We start from the raw sequence: 17285 nt of genomic DNA on the forward strand, positions 1-17285 counted from the left end.
TTCTAATTTTTCAACTTCATTCTCTATTTTTTTCCTTCAACAGCTTTAATTCTTTTAAATCATAATATGATTTTCCAAGCATTTATAAATTTTTTAAGTTTAATTCCAGCTTGTTTATATTTATTCTTATTTCTATCCTTTTTATTATAAGATCATCAATTTCGATCTGAAGATTATTTAATTCCCTTTTATACTCCTCTATTTTACTTTTTAATTTTTTTGCCCTTTTCTTTTTTATTTTATTTTCTGATTTTTCAATCTTTTTATGCTTCATTATTTATTTTAGAATTTCTGCAAACTCTATCATCGATTCATCACTATTTTCTAGAGATTCTATTAATTTTTCTAGCTCTTCAACTTCTCTTTTCAACTTGTCATAGATTATTTTTAGAGCTTCAAATGCACTTTGATTTATTTCAGAAAACTATAAATAATTCAAACGATTTTCTCTTTCAAAGAGCTCTTGTTTCTTGTCTTGATAATTTATATATATATTTCTTCTTTATTTATTGTCATAATTTAGTATTTAGGGTTTCATTTAATTTTTCGACCTTTTTTGTTAATTCTTTTATTTCAGAATTTTCTTCTTTAATTTTTAACTTAGATAAACTAAATGGCTATTAATTTTAGATTCTCTTATTTGAAAATTTGATGAAACCAATTTTCCTGATGGTTCTTTTAATAATAGAACTGGGTTTTCAATAGCTTTATATTTTGGTATTTCTGTTTTTACAATTTTCTGAAATAATTCATCGACATAAATTCTTTCTCTGTTTTTAAATATTATACTATGATGGCTATTTGTTAGAGCATAATTTATTGCATATGTAATTGAAAATGGTTCATCATCTTGTTCCATTAGATTCTTTCTGTGAAATTTATAAGCCAAAATTATAGATCTTCCAAGATTTTCTGTTGATAAAGGTATAGCATATCTAAGATGGGCATTGAATTTAACATTTACGTTTGCCAAATTTCCATGAACAATTCCAATTATTTGATCTATTGGGTCATCAGTAATTCTTTTGTCACAGATTGCTAAACTTATTGGTGAATTAATTCCTTTCATATATGTAGATTTGATTAAGACTTGTATAGTACTAATATGAATTTATCCAATTTTAGATCTTTTTTGTTGATCCTTAATTTTCTCAATCTGTTTACTCAATTCTTCATCATTTATCAAAGCTATTTCAAGTTCTCCATTGGCAGATTTTATCTTTATAGGGGCTTCAAGTTGAATTTTTTCATAGTATATTATATTTTTTCTATTAAAGACTTCTTTTAAGAGATTTTGTTTATTAAAATTTTCATTTGATTTGAGATTTAATTCTGTTTTTAGAACAGCCTGTTTTTCATTATCTAATAAAGCAGTTAATCTATAATAATCAGATTCTTCCGTTAATTCTAAACTTTCTAAATAATTCATAACTAAAAGACTGGGATGAAGATGTACCTTTCTGGAGAAAAACTTCCTTTATTTAGTATATTTTACATAAGGTGTTTTTATCTCCAGAGGGGAGATTGTAGATACTAACTCCAGAAGGGAGTTTAGAACTATTTTTTCCTAAGGGAATTCTTTGTCAGACTACAGAATCGCCTCGGCAGCTTCCTCCTTGCTCTCCTAGCATATGAGTACTCTTAGCCTTCTACTTTCTGTTTTCTGATACCCTTACAATTGCCTAAGCAATCTATTTATAATGGTTAGGTCTGATGGACAATTCCCATCCTTACCCTTTTTATGACGTCATTGCTTACGTCATTGTTTATTATCTTGCACTAGCTACATTATTAGTGCTCTATGACCTAAGTGCTTACGTCATTATGCAATAATGTTGAGAGATGCTTCAGATGCACTGTCTTCCTCTTTTATCATGTGGCCTTCAGATGCATTGTCTTCTTCCTTTATCATGTGGGTTGATTCCGTTTCATTATTGCTTTCTTCAGATATTTCTGAGGCACATAGCTGGCATTTGTGGTCTTCTCTGTCTTTTATCAAATAGCAGAGATTCCTCTTTATCCCTTCAGGGAGTTTTTCTAAAAGTCCAGATAAGTTGTAGAATGCTGATTCAAATTCCACCAAGAGTCTCATCTCTCTTTCTTCAATTTCATTTCTCTTACTGGACACAAGCAGAGTATTTCTACTTTTATAATTAATCCTTATGTGGGATTCCTTCGTTATTTTTTGAGTTCTTTCAAAGACCCTTGCTAATGTGCTGGCTAGCCTTCCTTCATGACTGTAAATTGTTAAATCTTGAATCTGATCAATTGGTTGAAAATTTCCTGGGAAGACGGACATAAATATTACTTGGTGTGCTGGAACCAAGCATTCTTCTTCTTCATTAAAAATAGGTTGACTGTTTGTAAATTTTAGGGATATATCCCTTGGATTTACATTGTCAATCATATTTTTAAATCTCTTTACTGCATCAACGAATCCTACAGGAAACTCACTAATAATTTTTAGATCATTAAAAATTAAAATTGTATCAATTAATCCATACTGAAAAAACTGATAAGTGTCAGATGGGGAAGCATCTGGAAATATAACCAGCTTTGTTAGCTGTTCTTTGGCAATAGGATAATATCCCAAAATTACCCTTTTTTCTTTAGTCCAATTCAGGACTATATTAAGGGTTTCTCTGAGATTTGATCTACAGACCCTTTTCTTTTCCTTGATTTCAGCCCTTGTAGAAATATTTCTTATTATCCCTGTTCTCTGGGTTTGAATTGGAGCTTTATCTGCTCTTTTTAGGGTTTGCTCTGGATGAAGAGCTTCATATTCCCTGAAGGATTCCTTTGCCTCTTCCATTGTTAAAAATCCTCCTTTATGAATTATCCTTGATTGATGTGTGAATGGTGCTGCTTTTTCCCAAGCATCATATACTCCTTTCATGGGGCCATTATAAATTACATAATATTTTTTATCTTGGGTGGATTTTTTAATAATTTCAGCAATTGTTTTATTTTCTGAAATTTTTTCTTCACCTGATTTGTCCACCATGCTTAGCTGGCTGAACTCTGATGGTTTTGCTTGTTGTGTTGATTTCATTGCTTCAATGGCCTTCTTGAGGGATTGGATCTGTATCCTTATTTGCTGACAATGCTTGCATTTTTCGAGCTCTTGCTCAAATTTTTGAATTTCTTGATCTAATGCGTTGTAGACGAACTCCATTCTCTTGTTAATGTATCTGCAATAACATTTTTGTCACCCTTAATATATTCAATTTTTATTGGATACTGTAACAAAAATAATTGCCATCTTACCAATCGTCCATGATTATAATCAACCTTTAAATTATATCGTATGACACCTGTTAGGTAACTTGAATCTGTCCTTAGTGTAAATTCTCTGGGTAGTAAATCAATTTTTCATTTTTTAAGAGATTTAATTGCTGCTAGAGTTTCCTTTTCATGAATAGTATATCTCTGTTCTGTTGGAGTAAAAGTCCCTGAAATATACTTGCAAAGTAATTCCTTTGGGGAATATTTAGAATCTAGTGATTCTTTTTCTTGTTCCAAACTTTTTATAGCTTTCTTAGCTTTTAGACATCCTGACCAGGTTATGTCTGAAGCATCTGTTTCTACTATTAAGTAGTCGTTTTCTTCTGGAATATAAAGTTCTGGAAGCTTTTCACATAATTCTTTGACTCTTTGAATTTGCATACTATCTTTTTCTTCCCATTTCCATTCTTTTTTAGTCCTTAATCTAAACGAAGTTGCCAATATCCTGATTTTGCATCAAGGGATGAAAACCAAGTTGCTCCTTTGATTTTTTCTAAAATAGAATCTTTTCTTGGAAGTTTATGAGCATCACCAACAGTTGCTTCATTCATCTTCTTATAATTAATTACCATTCTTCGTTTTCCCCTTTTAATTTCATTATTGTTTTCGACATAAAAGGCCAGAGCCGCATGAGGACTTTTACTAAATCTTATAATTCCTTTTTCCAAAAGATCTTTACATTCTAATGAGAACTCTTCTCTATCTCTTGCGGAATAAGGAATTTTATTTGGAACATTTATTTCTTTTGTAGGATCTTTTAATTTAATGTTTACTAATTCTTTATTTGTATTTTTAATATCTAAAGGATTTTCAGCACAAATTTCATCCAAAAGTTTTTCTATCTTTATTTTAAGATTGTTTTTTGGAATATTTATCTAAAAATATAAATTTAAATAACATGTTTCTAATATAGAAAATATTTTAAATTTTAAGATCTTATCTATAGTAGTAGTTGGTATTTTTATACGTTTTGATTTTTGATTTATTGAAGAATCGTGTGGAGCTTTTAAAACTATATATGTTAATTCTTGAATGAATGGATGATATAACTTTAAAAAATTATTTCCTATGATAAAATCCATTCCAGAATCTAACATATATATAGATGGAACAATGAACCTATAATTTTCTTTGAAAATTTTTATTAAGACCATATTTTTGAGGTATCTCTTCATTATCCTGACAGCAAATTCTAATTATATTTACAAATCTTTTTTGAGTTGCTTCTTGCATACAACGTTCTTTTATTTCCTCTCTTATTGTAGAGGTTGCTCCACCAAAATTATTTTCAATTGTCCCTCTATTTATTTCTCTTATAAATCTTCCCATTATAAATTCATTAGCAGGATATGGAAGTTTTGTTATATACATACTAAGATAATGGTCTTTATCTTCTTCTTTTAATTTATAATAATGTATTCTATATTCACATATATAAGATTCCACATTACATAAATCATATATCTGAATATTAGCTAAATGGTTTTTTGTTTCTTGATATTTTTTATTATAGACTTCTTGTCTATGATCTATAATATTTTTTCCAAAAAATTCTTTATATAGAATCATCATTATATGTAATATCTTATCATAAGCTGTTGTTTTTATTACTAATTCTTCTATTATTTGGTTTTCTATTAATGTCATATAATCTCTTACAGTTCCTTTAGTATTAAACCCTATGTAATTCCAAATATCTCTTCTAGACAATTCACTAAGTTTTGGATTAGTAAAGGCTTCTAATAAGAAGGAATTCAACCAGTTCTCGAAAATTTCTTTTTCATTCTTTTTACAATCTAAATCGAGCATTCTTTCTCCTTCCATTTTCTGGATTTTAGGAACGTATTTTGATGGTATTTTTGTATATTTTGAATCTTTATTTATAAATCCCTTTTTAAAAGCAAAATTTTCAAAACCTGTTTCCTATTTAAATTGAGATTGACTATCTTTAGATGTTCCAGCTTCGTTTTTTATTTGTATTGAAATTGCTGGTTCTTCGTCACTTGAATAATCTAGGATGTGTTCTTCATTTTCTATATTTTCAGAATTTACTAATTCTTCTTCTATTTGAAATTCCTGTTCCATAATATTATTTTCTTGAGCCATTTTTAATTGTTTAAAAAGCATTGTAACTTCTTCTAATTTTTTTTCGATATTCATAATTTCAATGGTGGTTTTACTTTTAATTCTGTTATGTTGATTATATTTTGAAAATTTTCTTCTTTGGGATTCTCTTTCTGAAAGTATTTATTTAATATCTGTTTGATTTCGTTTATATTAGGTTCCTCTTTTTCCTTATTTCTTTGAAATTTTATGGATACTAAAATTTCTTCAAGCATATCTACTATAGAATTTAATGGTGGGTTAAAAGTATGATAAAGATGTGGGGAATCATTTTTATGGTAGCATTTTTTAGAAATTTCGTGTGAAATATAAGTTTTTTCAGGTTTTTGAAGTCCTTCAATAAAACTTATAGTAAAATAAAGATTTTGAGAAAAATCATTTTGTATTGATTTTAGAAATTCGGTATCATTACAATTAACATTAGTTAAAATCATTAGTTTTTGATCTATTAATTTTGATAATTTAATAATTTCTTCTTTTAAATCTTCTAATTTACTTTTTTTCATTAGATAACGTTTTTTCTTATAAAAAGCTATGGTTTTAAATGTTTTGTAGTAAAAAATGTAATTTTAGAATGTATAATTTAGATTTTACTACGTAAGTGTCTTTAAAAAAAATTGTTTTTGTGATGTTTATGTGAGTGGCGGCTAAATTTTTAATAGTACATTTTGGTTCGATGGTTAGAAGGTTTTTAAATGAATGAAAGATTTAGGAGGCAGTCAACCCTATCCACCCCTAGACAGCAAGGAGTGAAGAGTAACTACGTACGAGACATTGGGACACAAACAATAATATTATTCATTCACTTTCTTAATATATAGAGGGAGTTTCCTTTTCCTTTTTCTTTTTTTTTTCTTTTTTTTTTCGGAAGGACAAAGAATCGAAATAGAATGTACTGTGGATAGAGATATTTCAAATAGTTCTGGGCCATGGCCTACTGAAATAGAATAAGACCAAAAGCTAAAGGGTAAAATGAAAATAAAAATGTTAGGAAGTTAATACTTTTAATAAAAATTTATAAAAAATATTAGTTATATAATATTTAATTATTTATAATATAAAAAATTAATTATTGAACCATTCCTTTCTAAGACATTCAAATTCAGTGTACTTTTTTACAAATCCCACGGGATCTATCTCCTCTCTTATTTTTATTTCTTAATAATAACACTTCTAATAAAAATATAAAAAAGGTTAGCACTCAAGAATCAAGATTAATGTGTTGCCTATCGGCCAATACACTAAAAATAAAAAGAAAAAAGGGGTGGTTGTTGTCCAATCCAAAGTCACGTTGAGTCATCGACACTTGCAAAACCTTATTGTGAGAGTCAAATCCAGCAGACCTACCATATGCCTATTCCCTAGCTTCTCTATCTCTGCATCCAGAAATATACGAAATCTCCAACCCCCTTATACAAACCTCAAATCAAATTATCTCATCTGCTACCCACATCAGCTACAATATTCAAAACTGAAAATTACAGGTAAACAATAAAAATATTAAATAATATAAATAATTGATATATTAAATGTTCATTTTATTATATTAATATTAAAATTAAATGTATATTTTTTTTATATGTATTTTTTGTAAGCAGTATCTTCTTACTTTAAAACACTGATCATAGTAGCTAGCGACCTACTAGAATTACATATACTGAGGGATGAATGATTAATACCTATGTATGGATGTATGGATGAGCTCATGAGTTGTGAGATGAAGAAGAAGCAGCCGTGAAGGAGTGGAGAAGTGCGATCATAATAATGAATAATGAGAAGGCAGGCATGTGACCACTGACCACAAAGATGGGACGGGTCCATTGCTATCCAACAACGTTAATATCTTCGAACTCTCTCCATCAACCCATTGGCGTGCCTCGATTCTGCTGATCATCATCACCCTCTCAATTCTAACCTAAGCTACCTACACTTACAATATTATTATTAACAAATAGATGTGAGATTTTATCTAATAATCAACAAAGAGATGTTTACTACCTACTTTACTATACAAAATGAATAAATACAAATAAGATGCTGACAGATACATGTAATTGCAACAGCACGAATGTGCTGTTTGCTTTCAACATCAATGTGTGTCTGCTGGGTGCTGAGTGCCGATAGATGGAGAGATCAACAGTCAATTAATTTTACTCATTATCTTCTATCTATGTGGCTCCATAAATCTTGCTTCAATATATGTTGTGCTGCTACAACAATGTTTCAGTCATCTCTTTGATTTCTAGCTAGCATTAGTGAAATGAAATTGGCCTATATATACATAGGCCCTTGATTTGTGGATATGAACTTTTTCCAATTGATTAACCAAAAATACATAAGATAAGTTGGGAAGTCACTTAATTAGTGTAGCTCAGTAGTGGTCATGTCCCATTTGCATGAATAAAACAGTGAGTTGATGTGTGTTGTGATAACATGTTTGGGCTTTGGAGTAAATCATATGGTTTGAGTATAATAACGACAAACAATAATATAATGCAAGTAAGTATGAGAGAAAAAAGAAGGGACGGAACTCAATGCACGAAACTATACGCTAGCTAGCTAAGTACAAGGTTACAAAATACAGTGGATTCAACTTAACATTGTCACCTACTCACCTTGCCAACATTAGTTAGTGAATAGTTTTTAATGCTCCATATCCCAACTCTGATTTAGACCACACAAACCTGTGTGTCCCCCGAACCAAAAAGTACACACACTTGAGTTAACACATCAGATACGTGATGCTGTGCCCCATAATTAACCAATAAGTATATTATAATTATAATAACAATAATAATATGGAGAGGTGGTTGGATTATTAATTATTAGAAGTTGGGAGTAATAATAGTAAGGGAAGGGGAGTTTGCTTTTGACACAGGTTGAGGGATATAAGGAGTTAGAGTCCAAGGTTACTTTATGAATGGCAGCATGGATTTCCGAATATAGAAAGGGTGTTCACTGCTGCTTTGTGGTGTGCGAGTTACTACTCTCTACTCTCTTTCTCTCTCACACACCACACCTTCTATTAATATTGGTAGGTGTTTGGAAAAGAGGGAATAATAATAAGTGAACAAGATCCATAAAGGAGGAAAGCAGGGAAAAAAGAAAGAGAGGGAGAGATCAGATGGGTCGTGGAAAGATTGAGATAAAGCTCATCGAGAACCCAACCAACAGGCAAGTTACATACTCAAAGAGAAGGAATGGTATCTTCAAGAAAGCTCATGAACTCAGTGTTCTCTGTGATGCTAAGGTCTCACTCATCATGTTCTCCAAGAACAACAAGATGCATGAGTACATCAGCCCTGGCCTTAGGTAATCATCATCATCATCATCATCATAATCTCTCTCTTTTATATTAATTATTTATATTCATTTCTATCTTGTCTACTTCTGGAACCAGCACAAAGAAGATCATTGATCAGTATCAGAAAACTTTGGGAGATATCGATCTCTGGCATTCTCACTATGAGGTTCAACTTAACAAATCATCACTCAACTTTTACACCCTATTTTTTTTTTCTTGTTTTCTGATTTAGTTTCCGTGCAGAAAATGCTTGAGAATTTGAAGAAACTCAAAGATATTAATAATAAGCTCAGAAGACAGATCAGGTAAGATACAATATAAATCTTTCTAAATAAACCATTATTCTATTAGTCTTGTATTTTATTTGAACTTATTGGTATGGTACGGTTAATGAAAGTTGATGGTTGTTGGAACAGGAATCGGATAGGGGAGGGTAGCTTGGATATGGATGATATGAGCTTTCAGCAACTGCGTACTCTTGAAGAGGATATGGTTTCTGCCATTGCCAAAATACGCGAACGAAAGGTGATCAACTACATGTGCTTCTCTTTAATAATAGCCGGATCCAAAACCCATTTTTCAAGTAACCCAAAATTCAAGTTTAAAAGCAAATTAAACAGCAATACACTATTTTGATTTATCTCATTTTTTAAAAAACAATATATAAGTTATATATATTGGTGATTCAGCTGCATAATCCGTGTTTCATATCTAAAGATTTCTCATCCTGTAGGATTTAGATTAATATGGCATATAATTTTAAATTCTTGGGTTGTTTTTCACAGTTCCATGTGATCAGAACTCGGACTGAAACCTGTAGGAAAAAGGTGAGCAGTAATTGTGGTCAATCACATAATAATAATAATGTTGCTTTAGTTATTTCTTTGATGAATGATTATTGTTGGTGTTAATTAAATTTTACAATATACAGGTGAGAAGCTTGGAGCAGATGAACGGAAATCTCCTTCTTGAACTTGTAAGAAGTTTGGTTTATTTGTTTTGATTAAAAATGATATATAGAGGATGGAAAGAAATGAATTAATGATTTAATAAGTTTGTTGTTGTTTATGTTGTTGCTATGGGATGAATATACAAATACGACTAAGAAGGAAAAGTGTGTGATCCATCCACAATTTATATTACACGATGAAGGAGAGCAGGAATCAGCAGTTGCACTGGCCAATGGAGCCTCCAACCTCTATGCATTCTGCCACCACCATACTCATCTCAATCACCACCTTCATAACCACCATGCACCACCGGAACCCTTCAAAAACGATGATCTCCGCCTCGCTTAATTAATGTCCACCTCTCATCTGTAAATTAATTACTGTTGCTTGCTCTTTAAGATTTTGTATTGTATCAATTAATGAACCTATTCACCACCTAAGGTTGCTACCTACCTCCCTCTATAGTATTTTGCAAGAGTGTGATGTGTAATTAAACGCTATATATGCGTGCCTCTAATGTATTATGTTATATTATTAATTGCTTTAGTTTGCTCCTTGTTAGGGATAATAACATCATATATTATGATAATATTTACGACGGCTAAAGAGAGGTCTGAAATCAAAGACAAGAGAATTTAATTTGCTGTCCCAGTGGGACATGTACATGTACGTCGTGCTGTGTTAACAAATTGAAGGCAATCTGGATTTAAGTGCATAGAATTAAGTATTGGCAACAAGTGCATGTAGTCCCAACACAACGTAACGGTGATAAAGAATGGAAGAGAAATTATTGAAATCCATCCACCACTTAGACGGTGAGCTTTGTAGAGTAGCTGTCAGAATTGTTTCTCTAACCAAATCTAAATCCAGTCTACTCTAGACCCAAACCAGAAAGGGGAAAAGAAGTTTAATTTCACTAGAAATCTGCAAGTATCTTGTCATTTTTGGGAGATAGATGAGAGATTTTTTTTTTTTGGTTGTTGTTCTTGGAGATTTGAGTTATTCACTTATTTGAGAATACTAAGGAGTTTGAGCAAAACCCATATAGTTTCCTGTGAATAATTCTCCATAGTGAAATGCTGGCCCAGTTATTCAATGTACAAGCTGGGTCACCTCTTTGATTATAAATGGGCTTAAAACAAGAGATTCCTCTTACTCAAAAACATATATATAAGTTGTAGTTACATGGTCAGCGAGTAACCAGTCCATTAAACAATTGACCTGACTAAGATCTGGAAATTTGTAGTTCAGATTCTAATTATTAAACCGTTAAATATAATTTTGATAATGATAGGTGCGGGCTCTAAATGAGTGCCAAGTGGATATTAACAAAATAAATAACTTGGGGTTTAGTTGTGTAACTTGCAATGATATATGACTTGTGTTGTGTCAATAGTAGGACTTTCCGGGTCACATCAGCCAATTCATGTAGTAGCAACGGTTTGGTGAGTGGGTTTGTTTGGTAGCATGACTTTGCCAAATTTTCAAGATACATAGCTATTAACAATAGGTGTATTAACATTGTTGGGACCCGACGGCTAAATCAGTTTGCAACCACTGCCAGTGTGCACTTGATTCTCTAATCTCAACCAACCAGCTTTGTCTCTAGTTTCTTCTACCTTACGAATATTTGACAAATCACCGCTTAATATTATTTTATCATAATTAGCATCAAGCATAGATAACACAACCGTTAGCCATCAAACAAAAAATATAATAATTAGCAGAGATGCATCACTATTTATTCCATGTCATTACCATCACCAATCCTATCACTGAAATGGGTTGGTGTTTTCGTGTGATTTCCCTATTATTATTGTTGTTGGGAGCAGAATCAAAGACTCATTGGAGTGACACAGAGTTTCTGAAGGATTTCAAGAATGGGATTCACCCAAGTTCTGTGAACCCCGGCTCCTGCTTAAGTTCATGGGACTTCACTCTCGACCCGTGCGATAATCTCTTCACTCAGAAATTCACGTGCGGCTTCAGGTGCGACTCCATCGACTCCGGCTTGAGCCGAGTCACCGAACTCGCTCTCGACCAGGCCGGTTACTCCGGTCCCCTGCCTCCAACTTGGAATCTTCTTCCCTACCTCCAAACCCTCGATCTCTCCAACAACTTCTTCTACGGCAATATTCCCGGCTCCCTATCCAACTTGACTCGCTTGCGCCGACTCGCCCTCTCCGCTAACTCCTTCTCCGGCGCCATACCCTCCTCCATTGGCTCACTCTCCACTCTCGAGGAGCTCTGCCTCGATCACAACAACCTCACCGGAGCTATCCCCGCCACCTTCAACGGCCTCAAGAACTTGAAGAGGCTGGAGCTTCAATCCAACAAGCTCCAGGGTTGGGTTCCTCCATACTTGGGTCCCCTGAACAACCTTAACTACCTGGACGCCAGCGACAATTCCCTGATCGGAGAATTGCCAATCTGGCTGCCGGCTTCCCTGGTTCAGATTTCGATGAGGAACAACAAGTTGAGCGGAGTATTAAAGCCAGAAGTGTTGAAAAACCTGAAGGACTTGCAGGTTTTGGATTTGAGTTGGAACAAGCTGAGTGGGGCAGTTCCTTTTGCTCTTTTCGAGCTACCATCGCTGCAGCAATTAACGCTGTCTTTTAACGAGTTTTCTTCGGTGGAAGAAAACTCCGCAGGATTTGAGAAGAGCGGATTGATCGCGGTAGACATAAGCAACAACAAGCTTAGGGGTAGTTTGCCATGGTTCATGGCGTGGATGGCTCAGCTTTCGGCATTGTCGCTGGAGAACAACATGTTGAGTGGCAAGATACCAAGGGAGTATGCGATGAAGGTGGTGTCCCCGCGAAATGGAGAATCAAGTTTTGGGAGGCTTCTGTTGGGTGGGAACTACTTGTACGGAGGGATACCTCACCCTCTGTTGCGTCTTAAACCCGATTCTGCAAATGTCACCCTTGCTAATAACTGCTTCTATAGGTGCCCTCGCACCTTCTTTTTCTGCCAAGGTGCTGCCCAGAAGCCCCCGCCACTGTGTCATAAGTAATAACACATCATCCATCACTTCTATTAATTCATTTTTTTTATTTAATTATAAATTCTCTTGTTCAAGTACTCTACTGTTGTATGTTCAATGTTGATCACTAATAACAATTATGATGATCACTCCACAATGCACTAGTCACGTTTACTATGCATACCAACACCTTCTAGTACCAACTACATAAACCATACTTGATTGCGTGCCTTCAAATATATGCAACTAATCAATTCACATAAATTTGCTTTAAAATTAAATAAGTGCCAGAATGTTGGGGTGGTTTCACAATATTTTATACAAGTAAATATGGCTCGATAGCTAATCTCAAAAAGCACCAGTGGTCTAGTGGTAGAATAGTACCCTGCCACGGTACAGACCCGGGTTCGATTCCCGGCTGGTGCAATTTTTTTACATCACTTGATTGTAAGGCTGCATTAGAAATTCACGACCTTGGCTTAAATCATATTCGTTAATGTTGCTTCATTACTTTCACTATTTTGCAACTCTGTGCAGTTGTCAATGGCACATGTATATAAACACTGATTAACCATTCTTTTTCTATAAGATGAAAGCACACTTAGCTTCTGTTTAATTAGCCTTTGACAGAGAAAAAGAAGCTAAGTATAGCTTAGCTTGTCTTGTATATAATGCAGTGCAGGGATAAGGTTAGGTGGTTAGCACTACGGAATTGGTTGAGTGCGTGTCACACACAAACATGGATATGGACTCTTTTGGTTACTCCATTCTTTTCTGCTTTATTATCATGTATGGACCATTTTGCATGCTCTGTTGGGTCTTGCGCATTCAGATAGATGCAACTTATAACTTATAACTATGTGTGTTAGTATGCTTTCTTTGCTATTATTTGGTGACAACCCAATTAATTATTAGTTTGCGTAATTAAACGCGTGGTGGGGGACCAATCCATGTTGATATCATATAGAATATAACATGTTGATACCATCATCCAAACAATAAAATTAAACATTCCCCATCTCGGTGATCTTGTTATGATTCAAATTTCAGGTATAATTAATAATCATTATTGCTAGCTAGGTAGGTAGCTAAGCTATACTATCAGCTAATTATGCAGTAAAGTGAAAAGTCCCTTGTATTAAGAGTATTGCTCATTCCGGTAATTAGAAGTCATATATATGATATATCATTTTCTTATTCACTTCATAAACAACGATTCAAAAAATATCGAAAACCTTGTGGATTAGATTTTGTTACCAACACCCAACCTCTTTGATAAAGAGATGAATTTTGTCTTAGTAAGAAATTTTTGTACTTCCATTCCTAATTAAGATCACCCAAAAAAAAAAAATTTGGGGTCTTGTTTAAGATTTGAATGGAGGTGAGTGGCGGGCATGATGATGCATCACATTACGCTTACACACATGTTGGTGATTGAATAATAGACCTTTAATTTGTTCTTTTTCGTCACTGCTTCAGAATTGCATGGAACCACAAAATCTGTAAAAAAGAATGCAAACAATTCGAAACACCGTCATACAGCATATAATATAGTATAGTTTGTTAGCTGATAACTTTCAATCCTATCAATTTGACATCCTTTAATTACTACATGCTTCATAAACAATAATAAATAATAGTTTGTGTATTATATATCAATTATTAGTCCAAGTGAGAGAGAAATGAAAAATAAAAAGAAACACATAAAATTAATGGTGCGGGAAAGTTTGTGCCGGGTACCAATTACGCGAAGCAAGATTGTTGTCTTGTACAAAAGACGCATTGATGGTAGCTTGCTTAATCTGTGGCCAATAATAAATAAAAATATTATTTTTACACTAAAATCAGCCACTAAAATCATCTATCAATATATTTGTATATAAATATATATGTGATTTAATTTATTTTCAATGTGTATTTATATTTTAACATATATTTTATACTAGTAACTGAATTTAGTAGCTAATTTTAGTATACATGTAACATTACTCAATAATAAAATATGGAATAATGTCGTAAGAGTAAAAAAGTCACGACAAAAAAAAAGAAGGGTATAAAAGAAGCAATAGTATTAAAAATGAAATATATATACATGTTCATTATATGTTCAACTTTGCAAATTAACCAATTAGAGGTGTATTCAAACTCCATCCAACTAATAAAATAAGGAAGCCTATTAAGAAAAAGTAAATAAAATTTGGCCTTTTTTCTGTTGATTTTTTTTAAAAGAAATATAAATTTAAATTATCATAAAAAATATTTAAAATTAAATAAAAAAAATTAAAATATAAAAAAATCTAAAATTAAATAAAAATAATATCCAAAATCATTGTAAAACGAATATCTAAAATCATTTTTAAAAATTTAGAACTTAAGAAAATGACACATCTAAAAATAATGAAAAAATTCGAAAATAAAAAATATAATATTTTTTTAAAAAATCATCTAAAACACAAAAAGAAGAATCATTTAAAATATACGAAAAAGACACATCTAAAATATAAAAAAATACATTCGAAATTTAGAAAAAAGAAACTTCAAAAACTAACTAAAAAAATTATCCAAAACTTAGAAAAAGAAGTGAAGTTGTGGCGGATGGTGCCCTAGTGATAGGCGTCACGCGCGAATTGGGTGAAGAAGAAAAAGAAGAAGAAGACAAATGTGCACAACACAACTACTAAAAGCGTATTTTTTAAAATTAAAAAAAAGTAGTTCAAATTTACTGCATACACAATTGGTTTACCTGTACTTTTTCATATATGTTCTTAGTTATACATGCGAACGATCATGATGAGAAATTTAGTGGATAAGGATAAACACGTAACTTAATAATTAGTTGACCAGATGTGGCCATGAAATTAAAGAATTACATCACATAAAATTATGGAGTTCCCGGTTTCCTGCAGAATAAGGTAATGATGAGCAACTAAGTCATGATCATTTAATTTGTAATTATTAATAATTAATACACAGAGAGGATGGTAGCTAATTAGGTTGAAACCAGGTGTAATTTGCACTGTAAGATATATGTTAAGTTTGATTATTGAATTACGGCGGGGCAGATTGATTTGTTCCATGTGCATTAATGAAGATCTAGACAATAACAATGCATGCATGATATGGTTAGTTACGTTGATCCCCAACTCATCAAATGGTTCACTCACTCTCACTTATCATGCATGCGTAAACCGAAATGAATCCAGTACTACTGTACTAGTACGTAGTTCTATATATATGGTATCAGCAATAATGAACAAGCTAAGCCAGACAATGGTACCACCTCCAACTTATTCAAAACCTAAACCTTACTCACACGAAGATTACTAGAGTTATTTTCATGTGAAGGATGTAAAAGTTTCAACAACTAGCATGTGTATCATGAATGGTTATCTTTAAGAAACAATTCAATTGCAATATAAAAATAATAATAATAACTCACGTCTAGTCGTTTTTATGTGAAATTGATAGTCAAAAATCGTGAAATGATAATTTAGTTAAATTTGTTACATCATTTAACGATTTTTAATTATTAACTTTACATGAAAACGACTACACATGAGTTTTCGAGAAAAAAAAAATCATATTCAATTGTTGAATATGCATCTTTACTGAAAACAACTCTAACTATATATATATTCATGTACTTGAGTTTTTCCCCTCACTTCAATACTCTGCGGGATTGGTTATTTACATGCAAGAACCAACCCTGTTATTCTTCCTAATTCATCTACTACCATATCTATATAATCGAAATTCACCATCTCCATTTATGAATCCAACACTATAGTAAACATCAACCATTTGTTTTAGAGGCTTTATTTATAGGTAGCCACTTAGATAAAGACGTGTAAAACGTACTTTTTTTAAAGAAGTTTTTTAGTAATTAAAATTTAACATATATAACTCATTAAATCGTGTTATTTTTGTCTAAACTAGGTCAGACAAATTAATTTAACCGAAAAAATAATAAATCAAATTTTGAATCGGCCTAAATTAATATTATTTTTATAGAAAATAACTATAATACCCTTATTATAAAAAATGATTAAAATATTTTTATTATATATATTAATTTTGAAAATCCTAAATTCTAATTCAATGATGGCATAGAGAGAAGAGAAAGATTAGGATTTAGAGTTTTTAAAATATATAATAGAAATATTTTAAGTCATTTTCTATAATAGAGGTATTATAGTCATTTTTATAAAAAATATTAATTTAAATTAATTCAAGATTTAGTTTATCGATTTTTTGGTCAAATCGATTTATTTTGTCTAATTTTGACGAAAAATAACACAGTTTGATCGATTATATAAGTTGAATTTTAATTATTAAACAAACATCTTTAAAAAAAGACGTTTTAAGCGTCTTATGTGAGTGGTTCCCTCGTTGAAAATAATGAATATTGGCCATGTATTATAATTTAGTTTCAAAGGTTGGATTATTGAGTTTTAGCTAGTCCGTTGCTAGTTTTTTTTGGAAAAATTCTGTACGATGTTTGTTGATTATTAAGTTTTTATATTCAAGCCAAATTTAAATTCTTAACATTATCAAATTAAGAATGGAGAATATCCTCATTATTTTTTTTCACCAGTAATATTCAAAAAATAATATAAAATTATCTTATTTAATTTAA

General features: G+C 31.8%; 2 protein-coding genes and 1 non-coding gene across 5 annotated transcripts; all 3 read left to right on the forward strand.

Moving 5' to 3' along the window:
- Positions 8269–10219, forward strand: LOC107641701 (floral homeotic protein DEFICIENS). 3 transcript variants are annotated; one of them, XM_016345172.2, is made up of 7 exons: positions 8269–8721; positions 8810–8879; positions 8957–9018; positions 9130–9238; positions 9499–9540; positions 9645–9689; positions 9820–10219. In XM_016345172.2, exons 1-7 carry the CDS (start codon positions 8534–8536, stop codon positions 10009–10011), a joined length of 708 nt encoding a protein of 235 aa, XP_016200658.1. In that variant the 5' UTR covers positions 8269–8533; the 3' UTR covers positions 10012–10219. The 3 variants fall into 3 exon arrangements, with proteins under 3 accessions (XP_016200658.1, XP_016200659.1, XP_020978705.1); XM_016345173.2 differs by having other exon boundaries at positions 9823–10219; XM_021123046.1 differs by lacking the exon at positions 9820–10219 and adding an exon at positions 9768–9815.
- On the forward strand, positions 11195–12827 carry LOC107642927 (LRR receptor-like serine/threonine-protein kinase FLS2). The gene has a single exon (XM_016346437.2). The coding sequence runs from the start codon at positions 11393–11395 to the stop codon at positions 12677–12679; it is 1287 nt and encodes a 428-aa protein (XP_016201923.1). The 5' UTR covers positions 11195–11392; the 3' UTR covers positions 12680–12827.
- Positions 13005–13075, forward strand: TRNAG-GCC. Its single transcript has one exon. It is a non-coding gene; the product is annotated as a tRNA-Gly (tRNA).

The sequence above is a fragment of the Arachis ipaensis genome, chromosome B05 (assembly GCF_000816755.2).
Source record: "Arachis ipaensis cultivar K30076 chromosome B05, Araip1.1, whole genome shotgun sequence".
Lineage (NCBI taxonomy): Eukaryota > Viridiplantae > Streptophyta > Magnoliopsida > Fabales > Fabaceae > Arachis > Arachis ipaensis.

Excerpts from the sequence above, each read along its gene's own strand:
- LOC107641701 (XM_016345172.2), top strand. The coding sequence starts at position 8,534 with ATGGGTCGTGGAAAGATTGAGATAAAGCTCATCGAGAACCCAACCAAC. Across the intron at positions 8,722-8,809 it reads TACATCAGCCCTGGCCTTAG|CACAAAGAAGATCATTGATC; the intron begins GTAATCATCATC and ends TTCTGGAACCAG. Across the intron at positions 8,880-8,956 it reads TCTGGCATTCTCACTATGAG|AAAATGCTTGAGAATTTGAA; the intron begins GTTCAACTTAAC and ends GTTTCCGTGCAG.
- LOC107642927 (XM_016346437.2), top strand. The coding sequence starts at position 11,393 with ATGCATCACTATTTATTCCATGTCATTACCATCACCAATCCTATCACT.